Source organism: Strix aluco, chromosome 28 (assembly GCF_031877795.1).
Source record: "Strix aluco isolate bStrAlu1 chromosome 28, bStrAlu1.hap1, whole genome shotgun sequence".
Lineage (NCBI taxonomy): Eukaryota > Metazoa > Chordata > Aves > Strigiformes > Strigidae > Strix > Strix aluco.
The window spans coordinates 6,670,399-6,692,099 of NC_133958.1; the positions used below are offsets into that span (position 1 = coordinate 6,670,399).

General features: G+C 61.6%; 1 protein-coding gene across 2 annotated transcripts; it reads left to right on the top strand.

Annotated features, from left to right (window-relative positions):
• The first annotated feature begins 283 nt into the window (after window positions 1-283).
• Window positions 284-20,313, top strand: PLEKHA2 (pleckstrin homology domain containing A2). Of its 2 annotated transcripts, none has more exons than XM_074808122.1 (12): window positions 284-699; window positions 6,084-6,247; window positions 6,674-6,730; window positions 8,492-8,540; window positions 9,511-9,608; window positions 12,001-12,147; window positions 15,033-15,179; window positions 15,303-15,371; window positions 15,533-15,603; window positions 16,505-16,568; window positions 16,879-16,956; window positions 17,362-20,313. In XM_074808122.1, exons 2-12 carry the CDS (start codon window positions 6,107-6,109, stop codon window positions 17,722-17,724), a joined length of 1,284 nt encoding a protein of 427 aa, XP_074664223.1. In that variant the 5' UTR covers window positions 284-699; window positions 6,084-6,106; the 3' UTR covers window positions 17,725-20,313. The 2 variants fall into 2 exon arrangements, with proteins under 2 accessions (XP_074664223.1, XP_074664222.1); XM_074808121.1 differs by lacking the exon at window positions 284-699 and adding an exon at window positions 2,031-2,079.
• The last annotated feature ends 1,388 nt before the right edge of the window (window positions 20,314-21,701 follow it).

The following is a 21,701-nucleotide window of genomic DNA, read 5'->3' on the forward strand; positions in this document are numbered from 1 at the left end:
GCCCACAGCAGAGTCACAGAAATGAACACACGTGGTTTCAGCAGCAGCGTTTGGGCAACCTTCTGCAACATGGAAGGGGAAAAAAACCTCTGTTCTAAAAATGACCCAGGCCGTAGGAAACGCTGGGGGTTGAGGCAACGTGTTTACTTAACAACACTTGGTACAGCAAGTGCTGAACAGCGTGCGATTGCTTGGGGAAAAAAAAAAAATCTTCAAATGCACGGCACTGCATCCTCACAACTAGAGTTTTGCCTTAAAATGATAAAGGGAAGGACCCCCCCGATAGACCAGCGGCGCGGGGCCCAGAGCTGGAGGTTGGGGTCACTGGCATTGCCTGGAGACCAGCAGAGCTGGTCCCCGGGGGGGGTGGGAGCACCCCTGACTTTCTGTGGCCGCGTCGCCCTGGCCAGGGAGGGACCTTCCGCGTGTGGGTGACGGGCTCAGGCGATGCACTAACGACCGACTGGTTGAGGTTTTCTGGGTGACCAGGCAGCGCCTGCGAGCTCTGTACGCGCCTGATCGCCCTCGGCTTTAGAACAGGGAGCAGCTTCCCCACGGGCACCGTGCAGGGGGTTCACGAGGACAGCAAAGGCCCTGAGACTGTGTCGCAAAGGGGGACAGTGACCCGCTGCTGCCCACGCTCTGCTCGCTCCCAACAGCAACTATTAACGCCGGGCTTCGTGTTCGCAGCATTCTCAGGTGAGGAGGAACCGCCAGCGCTGCAGCACACAAATAACTTTACAGATTCCAGTGCCGGGTCCCCCGAGGGCGTCTGCAGCGTTTTGGGGAGCTGGGTGCCATGGCTTGGCCACCTGACGTGACTGCTGTGTTACGTGGTGGGGTTTTCCCCTCCTGCCCTGCGAGGGCGGAGTGCCAACCCCACCGGGCGCCTGTTCCTCCCCCCGCGCCACTGCCGGTGCCGCCGGGGTTGGTTTCGTGGGGTCTGGGCTGGGGCTGATCCTCCGGCCTCTCTCCCCGGCCTGAACTCTGCGAGTCTGCGCAAGCGGAGACCCGGGCGCAGCCTCGGGCTGGTGTGGAAAGGTGCGAGCACCCAAACTGCCCCAGGTGCGGCTGGGCCGGCAGGGTCCGAGCTGCTGACAGAAATGGGGGTGGTGGGTCTGAGGCCGACAGCGGGACTGGGGCGACCCGCCTGAGGGGCACGCTGCTCTCCCCGCCCGCTGCCCGTGCTCAGGGGCTGCTGCGTTGGCCATCACAGGCCAGAATGAGGCCACGGGAGCGGCGAAAGGTTTTCTAAAGCGGTGACGATGTCCCCCGCGGTCTGGAAGCCAACGGGAGGGCCAACGGCAGAGCACTGGGCTGCTCACCAGGCTGCGGTCTGGCTCCTGCCCTGGGCAGGGTCTCGGGGAGGGTCACTGGTGTCAGTCGGGGTCACTGCTTTTCGGCAGGGTTACTGGTCTCAGCTGGGGTCACTGGTCTCGGTCAGGGTTACTGGTCCTGGTCAGCATCACCGGTCTAGGTCGGGGTCCCTGGTCTCGGCCGGGGTCACTGGTCCCGGGGGAGGCAGTTTCACGCGGGGGGTGCAGCCGCCCCCCCGGACCCGCAGGACGGGGCTGGGAAACTGCTGGAGCGTCCCGGCGCTGGCGCAGGAGCCGTTCGGGGGCTGCAGATCCACGGGGCAGTTTTCTGTCGGGTGGGGGGGCTCTGCCAGGAAGGACCCGCGCCCAGGGCCGGGCAGGGGCTCTCGGGGGGGCTCTCCCACCCCGCGGCGGGGGTGCAAAACCGACGGCGGGGCCCGGACCGGGCTGGCCCCAACCCCGCAGCGGGGCCCCCCCCGAGGCTGCGCGGACAGAGCCGGCCCCGCTGCAGGTGCGTGGAGGGGGGACACGGAACGTGGGGGGGGGACACCCGGGACGGGACCCCCCCCCCGCCCCGCGGGAACACCCCCCGCCCCACGGAGCCGCCCCCGCTCCCCGCACTCACATCCGGGGCCGGGTTTGCTAATGGGAGACGTAATTAACCCGGAAAGAAGCGACGGCGGAGCCAGGGGCACACCCCCCCCCGCCCCCCCGCCCCCTCCGCCGGCCATGCGCGGCCCGCGCAGCCCAGGGACGCCGCGGGGTGAGTGTCGGGGGCCTGCGCCTGTCCGCGGAGCCCCCCCGGGCAGCGCTGCCCCTCGGGGACACCGCGGGGCGGGGTGGGGGGAGCCCTCGCTGCCCCGTCCCCATCCTCCCTCACCCCAGTGCGGGCAGGACCCGCACCCCACCCCGAGAAGGGGTTTCCCCTTCCGTGGCCCCCCCCCCCCCCAACCCCCGGCGCCGGGAGCGGGCTGGGGGGGCGGCCCCGAGTGGGGGGAGGCAGCGCCCGTGGGGCCGGTCCGTCGGGGCGGGGATGGGGCAGAAAGTGCTGCCTCAGCACTTGGGAGCATCCGTGGCGCGGGGGGTGGGGGGGAAGGGCCCCCGCCCCCGATGCGGGTCGGCTCCGCACGTTGGGGCTGGGGGGCTGGAGGGAGCGGGGGCTGCTCCTGCCGGGGTGGCCCCTGCTTGGGGAGGGGGATCCCTGGGGGAGATCGGGGAGCTTTGGGTCTGTGGGATTGGTAGGAAATGTGCGGGGGGGAGGATTTGGTTCTGCAGCTATTCAGAGTGTGGGTGCGCCCCCCCCCCCTCCGACGGTTGAGACGAAGCGGTGTATCCGCGGTGCTCCCAGGCTGCCTTTCAACAGGTTCATTATTTCATGAAGGCGAACGGCCGGAGTTAGCAGGAGTTGGTCGCTGGGCTCTGCCTGCGCCGTCGCTGTGGGGTGGCGGCCGGACAGACGTCGGCAGCCCCGGACTCCTGCCCAGAGCAGGGAGAAGCCATCGCCCTGCGCCGCCGCGGCCACCTCGGGGCTGCGTGGGGACAGCGGGTGTCCCGCCTCGGAGCCCTCATGAAACGGGGGGGGTCGTCCTGCGCCCCAGCCAGCACCGGCTCGGGCAGTCGGGCGTGAGCGAGGAGGAGGAGGAGGATGCGGGCGCCTGCAGGTGCAACGGGCCGAGCTGCGGCCGCGCTCTGCAGCTCAGCTCTGCCCTCGCCTCGGCGTTTTCTGCTGTCCCGGGGCGGTGCTGGTGGCCGTGGCGGAGCGCTGGTGGCCAGGGGCGCTTCCTGGAAAGTCTGGCTGTGCGGCTGCCCACGAGGCCTTTGAGCCAGCGGTGACCGCAGAGAGCGCCGGGGCTCGGACGGTGCCCGGCACCTCCCGCCTCTCCCGGGGCCGCGCTTACCTGTGGCTCCGCAGGCAGGCGAGAGGGTAGTTCTGCTGTAGACCCTCTGTAGCTTAATCGCTCCTGTCATGTTGTTAACTGAGCCGGGAAAGGGTTATCCTGGTTTTGGTGGGATGTTATGACTCTGAAAAAGCTGGGAAATCTGTTGCTTCAGAGGTGGGGAAGAGTCCTGGAAGTCTCCGATGGGCTTCACTACGAAATGGCCTAAATTCATAAGCGGGGTCTGGTAATGAGATCCTGAGGGCTCGATGTGGGGTGATGCTCGGGGAGTTCAGGGGGTTGTTGGGTGGCAGATCAGGCTCCACGAATCTGGCGTGGGCATCGCCCATAAATCGCCGCTTCCTGCGCCCGGTGCGGGTCTGGTGCCCGTCCTCTTTCCATAAGGGATGTTGTCTGAAGCTCCTCCTCACTGCGAGGCCTTCGGGGACGCATCTGCGCTTTTAAATGATGCTGATTTTCTGTCAGGTCCTTACTCTCCCCCTCAGGTTTAGTCTTGTGTCCTTCCATAAGTTTGGGTCTCGCATGGAAATATTTACGATTTGGAGTTTACAAAGTGCTGTATAAATAGTAAACGTTTAGTGCAAACTGAGCATTTTTTGGCCCTCCCAGAGTTCCTGAGCAGGGGAACCAAATGCCCACATGCTGGTGGAGCTGCAGATGCTACTTTTATCCTTTTCCTATGGCAAAGTGCAGTTCGTGGTGGCTGCAAGGAGACGGCCAGTTCGTGTCCTGCGGGCAGTGGGAGGTGAGGGGACAGGAGCTGGGCTGGGGGGAGCACGGTCTGGAGGGCGGTTTGGAGCAATCACAGTCTCCTCTGCCTAAAGGGTTTTGCATACCCAAGTGCAATCTGAGGTCAGCTCGCACAGGAGATCGAGCTGGTTTGTGGGCTTTCAGCCGAGCCCGTATAATTAAGGATGGGAGGGGGACGCAGGGAGTCCCCGGAGGTGTCCCATGGTCTGGCACCGCAGCCCCGAGGGGCCGGGGCTCATCCCCGTGCTGCCGGCAGCACACCTCGGGTCTTTCTCATCCCCCTCATAAGCAGGAATCTCTGGGCTTTTATTAGCAGCAGGAGGAAGAGAGAGTTTATGAGGCCTGGTCTGAACGTGTTGGTATGGTTGAAGGCGCTTGGGAATCTGCTTTCTGTGTGCTTCCCCCCGCCCACAAAAATAACCCCACAAAAAAGCAGTGAAATGTGAAGTGCCCACATAACCCTTGCATCAGGGCAAGTCTGTTGCTTTAAAACGATCCTTCTACTGAGGCGGGACGATTTCCCTCCTAGCAAAGCCCTGATACCCATCTCTGAAACGCTGGTGATAAACTCTGAGATCCTGACAGCAGGTTGACTTGTTTTCTGCCACCTCTACCTTTGCAGCTGCACCACAACTCTTGCACAACACTCGCCTCTCAGGGCCCCACTCCACTGCAGCTCAAAAATAGTATTTCCTCCTTTTCTGCATGAGATCTTTTATTTGTGCAGCCTCTGCTGCTGGCACCTGCGCGAGTCACCCCTCTTCTACCGGACAAACCTCACCGGGTTCAGCTCGTGTCCCTTCGGTAGCTGCCGTCTCCATCCCTGAGCCGTGGCAGGGGGGGTGTCCCCCACCCACCCGCGGCTCTCGGTGCTGCTCTCGCTCCCGGCGCGGGGCTGGAGGTGACGGTGCAGCCGCGGTCCCACCAGCCACGGGGAGCTCGGAGAGGACCCCCGGGCCCGCCCTGGCTGGGGGGCAGCGGCCAGGGAGGGTCCGTGCCCGGGCAGACCTGGTGACACGGCTTGGCCCCGCGGCGATGGGTCATTGTTTTCCCTGCTGACTCGGCATCCTGGCTGCACAGATTTTCTGCTGGAGTTGCAGATTGTTTTCCATTTCCTGGGAGTGTGCTCGGGCTCTCTCTAGCGCGCAGCCTGCTTCGGGATTATTTTTTGTTATGGTTCCCAGGGACCTGGTGTCTCGCGTCAAACCCTTTGTGGCTACTTTGTCCCCTCTGTGGGCTGAGCTGTGGCCCGGGGCTGCCCCGTGTTGCCGAGCTCTCGGAGGGCAGCTCGGTGGACACAACCACGGCTGTGACAGGGACAGTTTGGGGCCCAGGGCTGTCACTCGGAATTGGTCAGTCGCTGCCCCAGGATGTGCCAGTGGCCGGGTGCCAGGAGTGGTCTCGGAGCCGGGCCAGTGAGCGTTTGTTGGGCAGACCAAGTCCACCTGCAGCTCCCGGCTTTCCAAAGTCCTGCAGTTCCTTGCTGAGCGGTTTCAGTCCCACTCCTGCCCGCTCCCGGGGCCAGGACACTGGCACCCCTCCCCGTCACAGAGGCACGCTGGGCGATGTCTGTGCTTGGCAGCTTCCCCACCGGGTGAACATGCGGCGGTAGCCCTTTGACTTTGCTTTTTGGGCGCTGAGCCGTGGGCTGCGGAGGCCTGGGAGAGGCAGCGGGAGGTTTGGGCAGGTTGGGAAATCGGAGCTGCAGTGGCTGTGGGATGTGATGCGGAGGAGGGAGCTGGGCGAGGAGCAAAGCCCCAGCCCCTCCTTGGAGCCTCGTGCGGGCTTTCGCGCCTTCTGAGCTCCCTGGCTGCGGTGGGTTGGCGGCTCTCGGGGCTGGGGATCGACGTGCGTCTCCGTGGGGAGGAACACGTGTACGGAAATGCCTCGTTTTTGAGCGAGGGGAGGCAGCTAACGTGCTGGTTTGGGCCAGCCTGGGCAGGTTGTCCCTTCCCTCTCCCCCTCGTGAGCTCGGACGCCGGCGGGGTGACTGCGCTGGCATCCCGGCACGTCTGGCGCCGAGGGGTTGGGGCGGCTGGAGGTGCAGGAGCGGCTCCCTGGGGGGTTGGGGCTGCGGGAGCGGAGCACCCACCTTTCCCTGCCTGTCCCCCCTCTGCAGGGTGATGCCAGAAGGAGCCCGGCATGCCGTACTTGGATCGACAGAACCGTATCTGCGGGTTCCTGGACATCGAAGAAAATGAGACCTGCGGCAAGTTTCTGCGGAGGTATTTCATCCTGGACACCCAGGCCAACTGCCTCCTGTGGTACATGGACAACCCCCAGGTAGGGTCCCACGCCGCTCCCTGCTCCGCGCCGGGCACATCCCTGAGGTTGTTAACGGGTCTGTGGGCACATCCCGGGCTCCCCGCTGGGCTGCCCCGGTGGAGGCGGCTCCGGGTCCCCGGCGGAGGATGCTGTCTGCTGCATCGCTCGTCTGTTGGGGTCTCCCGTGGCCACGACCAAGCTCCAGCAGAGCAGCCCCGCCGTGAATTCCGCACCCCAGGAGCCGCCGCACGGGCAGTTTGGAGCGGGGCCGAGGAGGGCACGGGGCCGGAGTGCAGCACGGCACAGCCGGTCCCGGCTGCCCGCGGGGTGCGAGGTGAACTGGGAGCGCCAAGCAGGGGAGTGGCCTCGCAGCCTCGACTGATGGCCTGTCTCCCCTCCCTTGCCCTGTCGTTTAACGCCCATTGCTCGTTAAATGTTTTGCAGAACCTGGCTATCGGTGCGGGTGCTGTCGGATCTCTGCAGCTGACCTACATCTCCAAGGTAATGGCGGGGTGGAGGGAAGACGGATGCTCCCTGTTGTCCCCTTTTCCACGTGGCTTTCCTGGGAGGGGTGATGGCCCGAGCCCGCCGTCGTCCCTGGGACGGGAGCCTGAGCGGGTCCGTGGGAAGGGGGGAGCGTCCCTTCACCCGCGAACCAGGCTGCGAGGTTGGGGCGCGGGAGGAAGAGGAACTGCTCTGCCATGAGGAAGGACATGGGGCTGAGTGGGGACGGGAGCGTGGTGTCAGTGTGAGCTGGACACAGGGCTGGCGATCAGCTCGGAGTTGCTGCTGCAGCCCCGGGCCGAGCCTGGGTTGGTGCTCGTACCGCGGTGCCCCTCTTGCTCCGGCACTCAGTCCCCAGGAACCCGGCGCGGTGCCTCCGGCTGCGGGTCCGCTGCAGCCCGAGGGTGCTCATCAGACCCTCTGAAGATGGAGAGGCAGAGACGGTCCTGAGGTCCCGCTCGTGATGGGTTGGGGGCACCAGCAGCTCTCCCCAGCGCTTAGAGGGCAGCAGCCCACAGGATGAGACCTCCTGGAGACTCAGTCTTTTGTGTGTCTTAATGGCATTATCTGGCTTCCACGGGAAGGCAAAAAGAGTGCAATAAGTGACAACCATTGCAGGATTGGTGACTGGAACGTGCGGGGCCGTGGCTGCGAGCGTGGCCGTGGAGAGCGGAGCTGCCCCTCGGCTGCTGCTGGGGGCTGGGGGGCTCGTGGCCGCCGCGCCGGGCTCAGCTCCACGTGGGAGCTGGATAAAGAATTGGACGATCTCTCTGTTCCTGCTGAATCATGATTTATAAATTAAGCGCAGATGAAGCAACGCCGGGAGGTTGAGCCTTCCCCATTTCAGAAAGAGCCTCACTTATAAATTATATACGTTTTAGTCTAAATGAAAATTGCTGTAGGACAGCATTTGGTCACAAGCTGCAGGACTGGGATATGCCAGCGGCTTTAACTACCAACGGTAAATACGCCAGAAAAATGGAGGGTTGCTTGAGAAAACATATTTAAAACATTATAGTCTGGCTCCGAAGGAGGAAGCCTCCTTTGGAATAAATACTCCATGAGTGCTGTGCTTGGAGCCCTGGGGAATATTATTCTTATATAAATGATTCCTACTCTTTAGGGAGAAACCACTGCTATTTTCCCTCAATTTTCTTAATTGCTGACAAGAGCAACTGTGTTAGTCCAGCAGAAACCCGGCGTTTTCGAGGCCTTTGAAAGCTCCGTGCTCTGCTTTGCAGTGCAGCCGGGGGGACGGCGGGAGATGGGAGCCCCGTCTCCGCGCTGACCTTCCCCCGGGACGGCGCGTTCGTTGCCGCGTGTGTTCGGCGTTAACGTCCGATACCGGCCGGTCCCCGAGAGCTCGCGGGGGCATGCGGCCGGCTCCGACCCGGGGCTGCACGGGGGGCACTTTGGGAAGAATCGGGCCCTGCCCGCCGGCCACGTTCATTTTCCGACTCGAGCCAGCTCCCCTCCTTGTTTGCAGACGGGGGTAACTGCAGGGCTGGGGGGCAGACGATGCCTCCCCTCGGGCCGGGTGGCTGCTGGGACGTGGGGTGATGAGGCTGCGGGGTGCCAGCAGTTGGGTGCTCACTCCTTGACCCCCCGCTCATGCTGCGGTGTCGGAGTTACCGGGAGCGTGGGCTGGGCTGGAGCTTGGGGAACACCAGCTTCTGAGGGTAGAAACTTCCCGCTCTCCTCCCTGCCGTTAGCGTGTGCTGTTGCCTTTAATTGTTTCTTTCATTTGCTCTGTTCCAGGTTAGCATCGCCACCCCGAAACAGAAGCCGAAAACTCCGTTCTGCTTTGGTGAGCGAGGGGACCCTGGCGGGGCTCTGCTGGGGAGGACACGCTGCCGCGGGAGGCTGCGGTTCGATGCCTCCCCCGTGACCCCCCTCCCCGGACAGACCCTGCCTGCAGCGTCCTTGGGGTTGGGGAGGGAAGGGGACGCTGCCAGCACCCAGCACGTCGTGCCAGAGGGCCAGCGCAGGGCTAGTGTGAGCCACAGCCCCATGTGGTGGCCCTGTCACTGTGACCCCCCCACGAGACGCACAGGCAGAGCCTGGTGAGAAGGCAGGACCCTGGGGGTCCCCCCCGTGACAGCTTTTGCTGTGCTCCTGAGTCCTTCCCGCGTGTCCCGTCGTGCTGCGCTGCCTTGTGCCACACAGGGCTTTTCCCTTTTTGAGGCTGTGGGAGCTGCGGCTCCCGCTGGCGCAGGGAAAGGCGTTTGCTGTCCAGTTCCCCCCACCCCGAATGGCCTCAGCCTGACCCGCGCTGCCTCGGTGCCTCGTGTGTGAGCCCTGACCTCGGGTTTAAAGCAACAGAAATGGCAGCACAAGCCCGTACTCGTCCCAAGGGAGCGGCGTTGCCTTTGCGATACTTTATGACAAGGGACGTAGCCCAGGACAGAGACCAGAGCTCACGGCACGTCCCCTCGTGGGGGTTCGCACCAACACTTTGGGTGACGGTTAAAACCCAAACGCTGAGTGAAGGGAGTCCCAAGGGGCCCTCAAACGCCCCTGCAAGGGTCTAGATTAAGTCCTAGTTTAAGCCTGGCTTCAGCCCTGCCCTCCCTAAGCTCCGGGGCAAGGATGCCGTGTCCCCCTTCACACCCTTCGGCAGCTTTTCCATGCGAGAGGTTACGAGATGACTCTGCCAGTCGCTCTGGGACTGGGAGTTGAGAGATGCTGTCGTGTTGATTTATTGTTTAATTTGCTTTAATAATGCTAAGGTCTGAATGGGGTTCCCTAACTCTTCTCTTCGTTCCCTTCTTTGACAGTCATCAATGCTCTATCCCAGCGCTATTTCCTACAAGCCAGCGACCAGAAGGACCTGCAGGACTGGGTGGAGGCGCTGAACCGGGCCAGTAAGATCACGGTAGGTGGCACGAGGCTCGTCTCTGGTGTGGCCGCATCCTGCCTTGATGCCGCTCGCTGAGCACCTGGAAGAGCTGTGCTTTCCTTCTTGCTGTGCTCTCCCCCTCCACCGCCCCCCCAGTGCCCCCCACTGCGGCTGCTCCTTGCCGGGCTTCCCTCCGGCCTTCGCCGCGTCCCTTTGCGAGGCCGGAGCTGCGCAGTGACCCGTCTCAGGGGTCTGGCTCGGACGGGGCGTTGCCTCCACCATCCCCACGGATTCTCCTGGTCGGGATTTATTTTGCTGCTGTTTGCTCCTGCATCTTCGCCCTCCCTGCCCGGCTGCACCCTGGGGAAGGTCCTGTGGGAGCCGTCCCCGGCCCCATCGTCCCCGTCGTGCTCAGGGCCGTGTCGCTCCTGCTGGGATCGTGTGTAACCGCCTCCTCGCTGCGGCTGCCGAAGGGCATCTTTCTTCTGCTTCAATAATTTATTTACTCGATTTTTATTCTTCCTGGAACGCCGGGTCTTGTGACGAGGTGTAGCGACTACAGGCTGTGGGGCATCGCAGGGTGGGTTGTGCCTGGACCCGGAGGAGTCTGTCTGCCGTCTCCTCTCATTTACTGCTGCGTTCATAGAACCGCGGATTAACGGTCGCTGACCCAGTAACTGGTGGGGGCTGTTCCCCTCAGCTGCCCGGTGCTGGGGGTGACGCTGCGCTGCCTCTCGCTCCATCTGCTGCCGTGTTTGATGGTGTCGGGGCTCCCGGGTTCAGTGTTCACAGGGTGGGTTCCTCCCAGCCCCGGGGTGTGGGGGGTCCCCGTGAGGGGGGCAGGTGCCGCAGGTCCCCCGCGCCTGGCATTAGTGTCTGGCTGATGTTTGGTGCTGGCGGGGCTGTAGCAGATCCTGTGCCGATGCGTGGGGCTCGTGGTTTGTAAATTAAAGATAAGGAAAAATCATGACGAACGGTTTAGGATTGGGGCCTATGAAATAACTTTTTTCTTTGAGTTTTTTGTTTAAATGGAGTGCTGTGTTATAGTCCCTGTGAGAAAGTCATCTACAAGGCCAGACCTGGCTTGTACTTTCTTTTTTTATCTGCAAATACGTGAGATGGGACAACCTCTGCGCCTGAAGCCACCACACCGACTGCACAGGCTCTGGCTTGTACCTTCTCTTTTATGGGTCGGTGCTGGCTACAGTACTGGCTACCAGGTGATACTGGCTATAACAAACCCACCTCCAGAGCGGGGCAGGAGTTGTAATGAGCCTGCTAACGAGGAGGATGGGGCAGCGGTTCGGGCGCTGCTCCTGGTGCAGAGAACCGGGTTCAGCTTCTGCTTCTCACAGCGACTTCTCCTCTCTCTGCTCTTGGCAAATCGGTTCCTGTGTTTCCTCACCCTCCTGCTGTCTTCATAGCCAGGCCCGGGCAGCTGAAGGCAGGAGGTGTGTGACCGTCACCAGGGACCCTGCACCTTCCCCCCCGCGCTGCTGCCTGCGGAGCTGCTGCTCCTTCCCTCTGCCCGCACCCCCAGCGCCGCTGCCCCTGCGCTGGGAAACCCTTTCCTCCGCCGGGCAGCTGGGCGGCTCCTCGGCCCCGGGCTCGCCCGCGTGACAGTGCCGGTGCTCTGCGCGGGGCCGTGCGGGAGCCTGGCGTGGTCACGCTCACGGCAGCAGCATCTCCGAAGCAGGAAACGATGGCACCTGAGCACGCTGCCCGCCGCTGCCCGCCCTGACAGCCAGAGCACCCGGGGCCCTGCGCAGGCAGCGTGGCTGTGGGGTGACCAGGATCTCGTCCTTGGCCCATCCTCCTCTCCTGCCTGTGGGTTTGTGAGGTCTTAGCACAGACCTCTGCCCCCCAGGACTTAAGCCAGGCCCCAGGTTAAGCGCGGGTCCAGCTGTCTGCCTCAGCAGGGATTTCAGAGCAGCTGGGACCCCGCTCGGCGCGGCCGGTGCCCGGTGCGGTTTGCAGGGAGGGGACCGTGGTTGCTCCCTCTGCGCTCCGGGGCGGGAGGCAGTGGGTGGGTTGGAGCCAGAGACCCTGATAAATGGCGTGGCAGGGCTGGAAGTGCAGACTGGGGAAGGAAAACTTGGAAACTGCGCTGCAGCTCAGCCTCGTTAGAGGCAGATGAAAGCTCCTCATTAAGCCTGGCTGTAAGTAGAGCGGGGACAATTACAGGAGCAAGTGTCCCACAAACGCATGGGGCTGCAGAGGCGAGTCGCAGGCTCATGTGAGTTGATGCTTAATTATTCACCACCTCTCATCTCCCATCTCAGTGCCTCCTGCAAACCGCCCGGGTGGGGCCCACACCCTCCCTAATTGGGGTGGCTTGTTCATTTATTATTTTTTAAAGGGATATTGCTGCATTTAGGCTGGGAGGACAGAGATGCCTGTGCCCTTCACCCCTTTCCTTCTCCCACAGGTGCCAAAGGGCGGCAGCATCCCACCGGCTGCGGAGATCACGAAGCCTCCTGTGGTGGCCCAGGCCCAGGAGAGGAAGCCCCAGGTGGCCTACAAAACCGAGATCATCGGGGGGGTGGTGGTCCACACGCCCATCTCCATCAACCAGGTGAGCTGGCAGGATCCATGCACTGCCCCAGATCCTGGGGGTAAGATCCCTGCGATGTCAGCACCCCGCTTTGGTGTCCCTGTTCCCCATGGTTTAAGAGCAGCAGCTAATGGGGATAAGCAGAAGAGGCAGCAGCTTTCTCCGTGCGTAGCTGGGCGAGGGTGTTCCCACCACACCCCTGCACCTCGCTGCCGGGGGCCCTTCGGCGCCTGAGCCGGGCTTTGCGGGGTCCCAGCCCGCAGGTTTTGTGCCTGGCTCCTGCCAGCAAGGGCGAGCTGCCTTCTGCCTCCAGCTGGGTCTGCAAATCACTTGTTGCAAACGCTGCTCAGATTTCTGCTTTAGGAAGGGAGAGCACCGGGAAGGCGAGTGTCGGGGTGTTGTTCTTGCTTTAGCACCCCCCCTGCCCCCCTGGTGTTCAGCAGTGCAAGGGGTGGAGAAATTCTGTTAACAGGCAGCAGCGATGGGCTCTGCCATTCTCTAACCTGCGTGTGGGAGCAGCAGAGCTCGGGGACGTGGGTCCCGTGGGCTGGCGCTGGGGTCTGGGGGTCCAGGGAGGCCCATGGGGCTGGAGGCAGTTGCTGGTTTGGGCTGCTGGGGAGGCTGGTTTGCACTTTCATTTCTGGAAACCAGCTTGGTGCCTGCAAACCCTTCCCACTCAGGGGTGTATAAATAGCTGCACTTAGCACCCTGCAGCACCTCTCCTTTCCCTCGCTCTGAAGTGTGATGCGAGGAGGGGCTGTGAGGAGGAGGAGGGTATGAACCTGATCACCTCCATCCCGCACCATCCACCCACACGTCCCGGGTCCGAATCCCCCATCGAGGTGCTCGGGGCAGAGGGACCCCGTGTTGCTGCCCCCAAAGGGACCGACCCGTCCCGGTGGGGGTGGCCGACACCCCTTGCCGTGACTCTGCACCCCCTTCCCTCGGCGTGTGGCCGCCGGCGTCTCCCACCTTCGGGTGCTCATCCTGCGCCGGGTCTCGCTTCAGCTCTTATCGGTGGCAGCACTAAAAATAGAGCAGAGAATTAGATCATTGCAGCCATTTTTCGCTGGCAGGGGCTTTTAACGCTTCCCTGGCCGCGGGGTTTGTCGGGTGCAGGGGGGTTTGTTGGGTGCGGAGCAATGTGGGGGGCTTCCAGCCATCCCTCCCCGGTGCCGCTGCCCCGCGCGATGCCGCTGCCCCCCCAGCCCCGTGCGTGAGGTGGGGAAGGGCAGGGAGGGGAGGGGAGGGCTGTGCCTCCCCACTTCCCTCCCGGTGTGTTGCACGGCCGGGGCAGCCTGTTTGCAAACAAGTGTCAGCAGCCGGCCCTGGGACTTTTCTTTTTTTGTTTCAGGGAGTTAAAGCTGCTCTTTCCTCCCAACTCCCAGCTCTGCCTCCCTCTCTTCCCCTGCCGCCGCCTCCCCAGAGCCCCGAGCTCTGTCCTCAGCCCTCGCCCAATCTCTGTCTTTCACCGAGGGGGTTTTTCAGAGTTGGTGCATCAGCTGCCGGAAAATTTTCTGCGCTCTTGCTGCTTGCCCCGTGTGAAATGGCCATTTCTCCGCTGCAGCTTCCTGGGCGCGTCCGTGGTTTCCTGGCTGGGCCCCGGCCGGCTGGTGCTGCCCCACGCTCCAGCTGCACCCCCAGACCCGACCCCCGGCTCCGGGGTGTCGCTCCCTCTTGCAGCAGCGTCCCCATCTCTGAGCGAGGGGAGCGGGTGACTTCCCCTCCCCGGCCGGGCCGGGGCTCTGCTCCGCCGCTCTCGGAGGTGCCGGGAGGGACTTTGGGGACGGGCAAATGGCTGCTGGTCTGTCCTGGAGGAACCCCAGCGGCCTCTCGAAGGTGCTGGAAGGAGCCGCGCGGGCAGGGCACTGGGTAACCGCACCGGCGCGGGTGCCAAATAAGGCTGGTGGCGGCGAGAGCCCCCCCGGCTGCCATGGCAATGCTCAAACCTCAGCAGGAGCTGGAGGAAGGGGTTGGAGGGACGGGGGAAGGAGACGAGTGCAGATGTTTCATCTCGCCCATCCCCTGCGCTGCTGAGGGGGAAGGGAGGGAGCTGCCGGGGACGGGGCGGTGCGGAGGGGGGAGGGGGGGAAGCTGGCAGCGGGGCGGGGGGCTCTTGGGTGCACTCGGGGTGGGCGCGGGGATGGGTGCTGGGTGCAGGGATGGGTGCTGGGTGCATGGCCACGTGCGCAGCCCAGCCGCACTCATAGCAGCGAGCGTTGCACTTGGGGAGAGACAACTCGGGGCCAGAGGAAGTACGTTTTTTTTCTACCTGAACTCCAAACATGACGGTCTCTTTTGGGAGAATTTGGCTGAGAGAATATGGAGCGGAGACTTTATGGCTTTCCTGGGCAGTTGATGCCCATGATATATGGCCGCCTCAGGTTGGAAAGTATCTCTGCTTTCTAACTTGGGTTCGTCTGGCACCAGCTCCCAGCTGGTGGTTTTTGTTTTGTGTCCCTCTGCCAGGTGAAAGAGCTCCTTGTACCTTGAGTTTCCCCCGAGAAGGTCTGTGGCGCAGCCGGGTCACCCCGGGGTTTGATAAGCCAGGCAGATGAGGTCCAAGGTCCTTTAACTCCCCTGCTGCAGGGGATTTTCTTCAGCCCTCAGGTTGCTTTTCTGTAGCCTTTCCAATTTCTTAATGTTGTTTTTAACACGTGGATGCCAGAAGGGTGAAGAGCACTGAAGCAGCAGTCCGAAAAGCTGCATGCAAGGAGATAGAACCAGCTCTCGGCTCTGGCCCGTCCCCCTGCTCGTGCCCAGGCGTTGCCGTTAGCCCTTGGCTCGCAGCGCTGCACTCGGGGCTTGCTTCAGGTTGCTTCTCCCTCCGGCTCGGGTGTCCTGCCTGCGAGCAGGGAATTCCCCTCCCTGCTCCCTCCCGGTAACTCTGTGCTCTCCGGTTGCAGAATGGGGGGGACGGAGGGGAGGGCAGCGACGTGGCCGCCCACCCGCTGCTGCGGCGCTCGCAGAGCTACATCCCCACCTCAGCCACCAAGCCGCCCGCTGGGCCCCCTGTCCTCAAGAGCGGCTACTGCGTGAAGCAGGGGAACGTGGTGAGTGCCGGGGTGCCCCCCCCGGGTTGGGGGTGCTCCAGGGGTGCGCTGGGTGCAGGACCACGACAGCGTGGGGAGCGCACCGGAGCCCAGCACCGAGCGGTTTCCTCCTCCCTTGTGCAGAGGAAGAGCTGGAAGCGCCGGTACTTCATCCTGGATGAATTTTCCATCAGTTACTACAAGTGTGAGCAGGTGAGCAGCCCCGGCCCCCGCCTGGCACCGGCTGCTCCCCGGGAGAGGTCTGGGGCGGCCGCGCTGCCGTGCCGGCGCGGGGGGCTCCGTGGGAGGGACACGCCGGCACCACCAGCCCCGGGGCCAGCCGAGCCCATCGCCGTCTCCTCTTGTCTCCGCAGGACAAGGAGCCCTTGCGCTCGATTCTCCTCAAGGACGTCTGCAAGACCCACGAGTGCCTGGTCAAGTCGGGGTAACGCTCCCGTCCGCGTCTCGCTGCCGGAGCCCCGGGCTGTGCCGGAGCTGCTGGCGGGGAGCAGCCCCCGAGGAGGGCGCGAAGGGAACTCGGCTCCCTCCTGCGGGAGCCCAGCGGGCCCCGAACGGCGGCTGCTGCTGCGAGCCGGGGCCAGGCTGAGCTGTGCTGCCGCTCGCTTTTCTTTCAGAGCCCTGTAACCCCAACGTGTCGCCTCTTTGTTTTGCTTTTAAGAAATTTCTTCCCCTTCAGCTCCGTGAGCAGTCGGGGAGGTGTGGCTGGATGCCGGACATTGTCCCTCCCCATCTCTGGGCAGGCTGCTCCTGCAGCTCTTGTCTCCATAGACTGAGGAGCGTGGGGCCCTGCACAGTAATCGCCGTCGTAGGACAGAAGGACAGAGGTGTTCGTAGAGCTGCCCAAGGCCCTACATGGGTGTTTTCCTTAAACTGGCACAGGTGGCTGCACAATGTCTTGGGAACAACTTACTGCAGCGAGTGCTGATCAGATCAAAGTAACTTGAAGGCTTGCAATGAAAAATGAACTAAGAAAACAAACCTCTTTAGCTAAAGTAAAAATGTAATTTATGAATACATCTTTGAATTGTTTATTCTTAATGAGTAATAGCTCATATTTAAAATGAACTGTAAATGAGAGGGATTATGGTCTGGGGAGGGGAGGGGGTTCGCCTGCAGACAGCAGAAGCTGGAGTGTTTAGGTGAAGGTCTCTGGGAACTGGAGTCACCTTCTCAAAATCCCGATGAGATCCAGGGTTTGCCTTCAACATGCTTTTCCCCAGCACGCTCTAGCGATGACAATAAACACAGGATTTATTTTTTTTTTTTTTTTTTTCCTATCCACACCGACTTCTGGGTAGTGACCATCTCTTTCTCGCTGTTCCTAGTGACCTCCTGATGCGGGACAACCTCTTTGAAATCATAACGACCTCCAGGACCTTCTACATCCAGGTGAGGCAGCCGGGGTGGGCTGGTGGCGGGATGCAGACCCCGACCATCCGCAGGGCAGAGTTGGGAACACCCGACAATTTTTTTTCCTGAAATGCCTTATCTGTGCTTGATACAAAAATGCTGCAGTGTGGAGAGTGGCTCCCCTCCTCGGGGGGAATGTACGGTGCTGCCAAGATCTTTAAGCAGGGATAAAGGAGAGGCGAGCGCACGGCAGCCGCGGTCCCGTGTCCACGTCTGCCTGCGGGATCGACTCTGCCCGTGGCGGGGGCGGCAGGAGGCAAAGTCTCACTGGGGCCGGGGTGTTTTGCAGGCAGACAGCCCCGAGGACATGCGCAGCTGGATCCGAGCAATCACAGGGGCAGTCCAGGCCCTGAAATTCCGCCCGAGGGTAGGTCACGTCCTTCTTGCTTCCTATTTAGTGTCAAATGAAGATCATGCCAGTGTACGAGAGATTGATTTAGCGGTTAGCCCCTTTCCAGGATGAGATCCCAGCCCTCTCTGCGTTTGTTTACCACTCACTGCAGAATTTTCCTTGAAAAAGATGGAAAAGTGAGATTCAGCCATTGAACTGGGCCTGTGTGACCCCTGCTCTGCTCCGAGGCACGAGCAAGAGCCTGACTGATGGCAAAGGGCCATTTAATTCAGACTTTCAGTTTCCTTAGGGGTTGTATTTTTTTTTTTTCCTTTCTGCCGAGTGCATAAAGGGCCTAGGCCTGATCCCCAGAGCTCTGCAGAAGGCTCACAGCACAAACACCCGACCCCAGCCAGCCTCACTCCGTGTCTGTCCTTGCAGGAAATGTCCTTCATGAGATCCACCTCCATGGTCAAGCCCGGGGGCTCCTCGGCCCCCTCCCAGCAGAGGCAGGCAGTGGAGGAGAGGAGAGCGCTGTGCAAAGCCCCCTCCTCCTCCTCCTCCTCCTCCTCCTCCTCCTGGCAGCCCTGGACGCCGGTGCCGCAGGCAGGGGGGAGGCAGCCGGTGCCGGAGGAGGTGCCGGCCTCGATGAGAGACTCGGTGTTCGTGCCGGCCTTCGCGGAGCGCGACGGCGGAGCGGCGCCGGGCAAGCGCGTGCGGCACAAGTCGGAGCCGCAGCATCTGAAGGAGAAGCCGTTCGCCTTCGACCTGGACGATGAAAGCATCCGGACCTCCGACGTCTGACCGGGGGCCGAGCCGCCCCCCCAGGTCCCCGCGGGGCGGGCGGCTGGTCATGGACTGAGCTCACCCTGTCGTCTTGGCGGGGGTAAAGCGGCCCCTTCCCTCCACCGCTGCCCTTCCCCACGATACGGGCTCCGGCTGGACCCGTGTCCTGGTGCCCCGCTCTGCCGGGCAGCGGGGTCCCTGCCTGCTCCTGCCTGGACTTTGCCTGGGGGGGGTCCGTGTTTTGGGAGCTGCCTCCGGGCAGGGCGACCTGCGGGCACCTCGTGCTGCCATCGCTCGCTGTGTGGAGCGGACCTGGATGAGGGGGCATCCTCTTCTGCAACCGCATAATTTCCCCCAAAAACCAAGCCTGGAGGAAGCAGTGGGAGGACTCAGGGGCGTGAAGGGGAGCGTGGCCTTTCTTGTGTTTGGAAAAAACATTTTTCTCCCCTTTCATGCTGCTCAGCCTTCCCCAGGCAGCTGGGCAGAGCCGGGGAGATGCCAGCCCGCAGCTGCCTGCACGAGGGACACGCGGCAGCTCCCCCATTCGATGAGTTTTTCCCGAGGAGATCAGCTCCTTATGCTGCCTGACCAGTGGTGTATTGACAACTCTGTTGGCTTTTAATTATGCCTTTTTATACCTGTGGCCAGTGTTAAACGCCGGCGCTGCAGGCTCCCGCTCAGCCCCTCCGAGAGGTTTGTTGGTACTTTCTGAGCGTGAGCCTGGGCGAGCGGCCGGTGGCTCCCTGCGACGGGAGGATCCTCAGGTACGGTGTCAGTTTTGCACTGTGTCCGTCTGGCACCAGAACCCTGCCCGGGTGGTGAAGAGCTTTTAGCAAAAAGCAACGGAAGCCAAGCATCTGTGGAACCGGGAAGGCTTGTCCAGCCCACTCGCCTGCTGCCCGCCTTGGAATGAAAACGAGCGGAAGTTTTTAGAGCAAATTTGTAATTTCCATAACCAAATCGGCTCCTGCAGGAGCACCAGGGGCTGCGCAGGGCCCTGCTGGCGGGCACGGGGCGTTTTAAACGCGCTTGCCCTGGCCCGGCTGCGCGGCCGTGTCCCCCGGCAGACGCGGGCACGCTCGGTGCCACCTCGGCTGTGCCCCGGCTGACAGACCGGGGGGCCGCGGTGGGAATTGCAGTGGGGAGTGCTCTGGAGTTAACGAGGCTCCCCCTTACTGTGGACTAGTTACCTGCTTTATTTTTTTTTCTTTTTTCTTGTCATTACATGTTCTCTGCTCTGCAAAATCAGCTCAACATGCTCCCCAGGAGCAAAAAAAAGCTGGTTTGTCCCTGCCCTTTCCAGGTCTCCAGCTGTTTGACAGTTGTGCTTCAGCCTAGCTGAGGCTCGGCCTGGGATTGAGCGGAGCTTTATCAGTTGAGCTCCGAGCGTTGGTTGACCCAATGGATCTTAATGAGATTAAAATTGCATCTTCCTGCATCGATCCCCTCCCGTCGCGGAGGGGCTGCTCCTCCAGCCGCGCTGCGCTGGGGCGGGGGCAGGCGCAGCTGAAGGCGCCTTGGTGCAGCCTCGGGCCAAATTCAGGGGTTAGAGTGGCTCGAGGGGGTTGTGTGGAGGTGCTGGAGAACACTGAAACTATGAAAACGAGTGGGAATCGATGCAAACGGTACAGGGTGAGTGTTAGTATTTGTTATTTAATTGTAGAAATCTAGATCATGCTGTTCCTTTTTTTTTTGCTTTATTTGCACTAGTGTTTGGAATATTTTTTATTTTTTTTTTTTAGGCTGACTTGCTGTTTGGCTCATAACATGGTGCTCCAGAAATGTTTTAGTGATTTGGTAAGCCTATCAATCCCAGAGTCACAGCATTTGGTGATAGCGCTCTGACCTCATTTCTGGAGAACATCAGAGGGATGATGGTTACTTTGTGCAAGGTCTCAAAACCATGGAGCACCAAGTGTTTTTGTTGCTTGGTAATGGCAGAGTTTCCCCGGGCCTGGGATGGTAAAGCAGAAGCTTGTTGCACAATTAGGGTTAATTATTCAGGAGGAGAAACTACCAGTGGCTCCAGAGCTATTGCAACATTCCTGTTTCTCATTCCCACCCTCCCCAGCCCCAGCACAGCGTGAAGGCTGGATGCGGGACTGAAGTCAAGCCGGGCTCCAGACCCGTCTGTGGTGCAGGTGGTGGGATGGGGAGGAATTTCCCGTCCCCAGTGATCAGGCAGATGCAGCCAGAGCTCGGTGGAGCTTTGTGGTGATTTTTAAAGCGGGCTGGTGTCCCTTCACCTCTGCCTTTGCCTCCCAGCTCTCCCGCGTGGGGATGGAGCATCCCCCCGTCGCTGCTCCCTGTTGCCAGTGACGTGTGTGCCGTGAGTTTCCCGCTTGCCCAGGGACGCGTGCGGGTTTGAGGGATCTTGGGTGGCAGGAGCGGTGTGAGAGACGGGTTTGCTCTCTTCTGTGGAAACTCGCAGGCGGTTTCGGCCGTTTCTGCGCGTGCTGGTGGTGGATTTCAAGTGCTCTTAGGGCCGGGGTGCCTCGCGTGGGCGATGCTCCATGACGCCCGGGGTGTCGGTTACTCGCCTGTAAATGCCGGCTGCAGATGAAACACCCTTTTTCCCTGTGTTTTTAAATAAAGAAATCAATTCCAGCTGCTTTTCCAGGCTGTTTGCATTGTGTGTTTTGGGTAACAATTGATGGGGGGGACGGGGGGGGGGACGACGGGGCGCAGCAACAGGGGCGACCCTGTGCAAGGGGAGCAGCGATGGCGTGTCTGGGGGAGTGCTGGGGAAGCTGCACGGAGCTGCCCAAGTCCTGCCTGGTCTCTCTTGGGCCCAGTTTAGGGCTGGAGCCCCTTGGAGACCCCCGCTGCGGAGCTGCAGCCGGCTGGGGAGCACCCCACAACACCCCACCGTACACCCCAGCCCCCCCAGCCAGCGGAGGGCAAAGGGCCATCGTGGCCTCTGCTTTGGAAAAGATTTTGATCTTGTTTGTCATTGCTGGGAAACGAGGGGACAGACTAACGGCGAGAAGCATCCCTGGCTCCCAGGGGTGCGTGTGGTCGGGAACCTGAGGTTGGAGCAGAAATGCTCCATCTCCATGCACTCTGTGTCTGCCCGGCCCCAGGAGCCAGTTTAATTTTTTTGCTGCTGATGTTAAAACAGCTCCAGCTCTTGCTCATCTTGAGCCCTTCCGTAGGTAACTGTGTCCCAGTAAAACTCTCTCTCGTACGCGGGCAGGATTTGAGGTCCTGCCGTTAGCCAGCAGCTGCCGGGCTGAGGATGGGGAGACGTTAATGATGATGAGCTTTTGCACATGGAATTAAAATTTTTGTTTTCTTTCTAGCTCGCTGCATAATTTTCCACCCCCCGTGGGCTTTGCAGCCCCGTTGTTCCACTGGTCTGAAGAATGTGGCGGTTTCATGGTGAGGCCTCCCCCACCCCGGGGCCCTGAGCCCTCTTCAGAGCTGCCAAATGGAGATTACTCGTGACCTAAACGGGATAGAAACCCCATTCCCCGGAGGAGTTGTTGCAATAAACCACAAACCAGAACTGGAACAGGCGGAATTCCCAGACAGATTGAACCCCGCTGCAGCTCCACGTGGGCAGAGACACCCAAATGGCAACAGCAGGAGGGTCCCGGGCTTGCAGAGTGCTGGTGTTTGCTGTGTTTTATGTCAAATGTGACTGGACTTTTGCGTACATGGATTTTGTGTCTGGTTCTGGCTGGGACTGCAGCTTCCTTTTCCCGTTTTTATTCAGCTCGTTAAGTTTTCAGACTGCATCTGGTGGGGCTTCCTCTTTTGGGCGCGTGCTGCTTGAAGCTCCCGCTTGTTTCGGTACCGCAGGCGCCCGGTGCCGGGGGCTGGAGCCAGAGGGGGGACGCGTGCAGGGACGGGAGCTGCCCCTCGGCACCTCCGACCCCTTCCCAGCTCTGCCACCGCTCCCACCCCTTCCCTCCAGCTCCAGGTGGAAACGAGCCTTCCATTAGCGAGGAAGTTTTAAAGACCACGACTGTGCGGCAGCAGGGAAGGGGAAC

Coding starts and splice junctions, on each gene's coding strand:
- PLEKHA2 (XM_074808122.1), top strand. CDS start 6,107: ATGCCGTACTTGGATCGACAGAACCGTATCTGCGGGTTCCTGGACATC. Junction 12,148..15,032: donor CGCCCATCTCCATCAACCAG/GTGAGCTGGCAG, acceptor CTCCGGTTGCAG/AATGGGGGGGACGGAGGGGA. Junction 16,569..16,878: donor CCAGGACCTTCTACATCCAG/GTGAGGCAGCCG, acceptor GGTGTTTTGCAG/GCAGACAGCCCCGAGGACAT.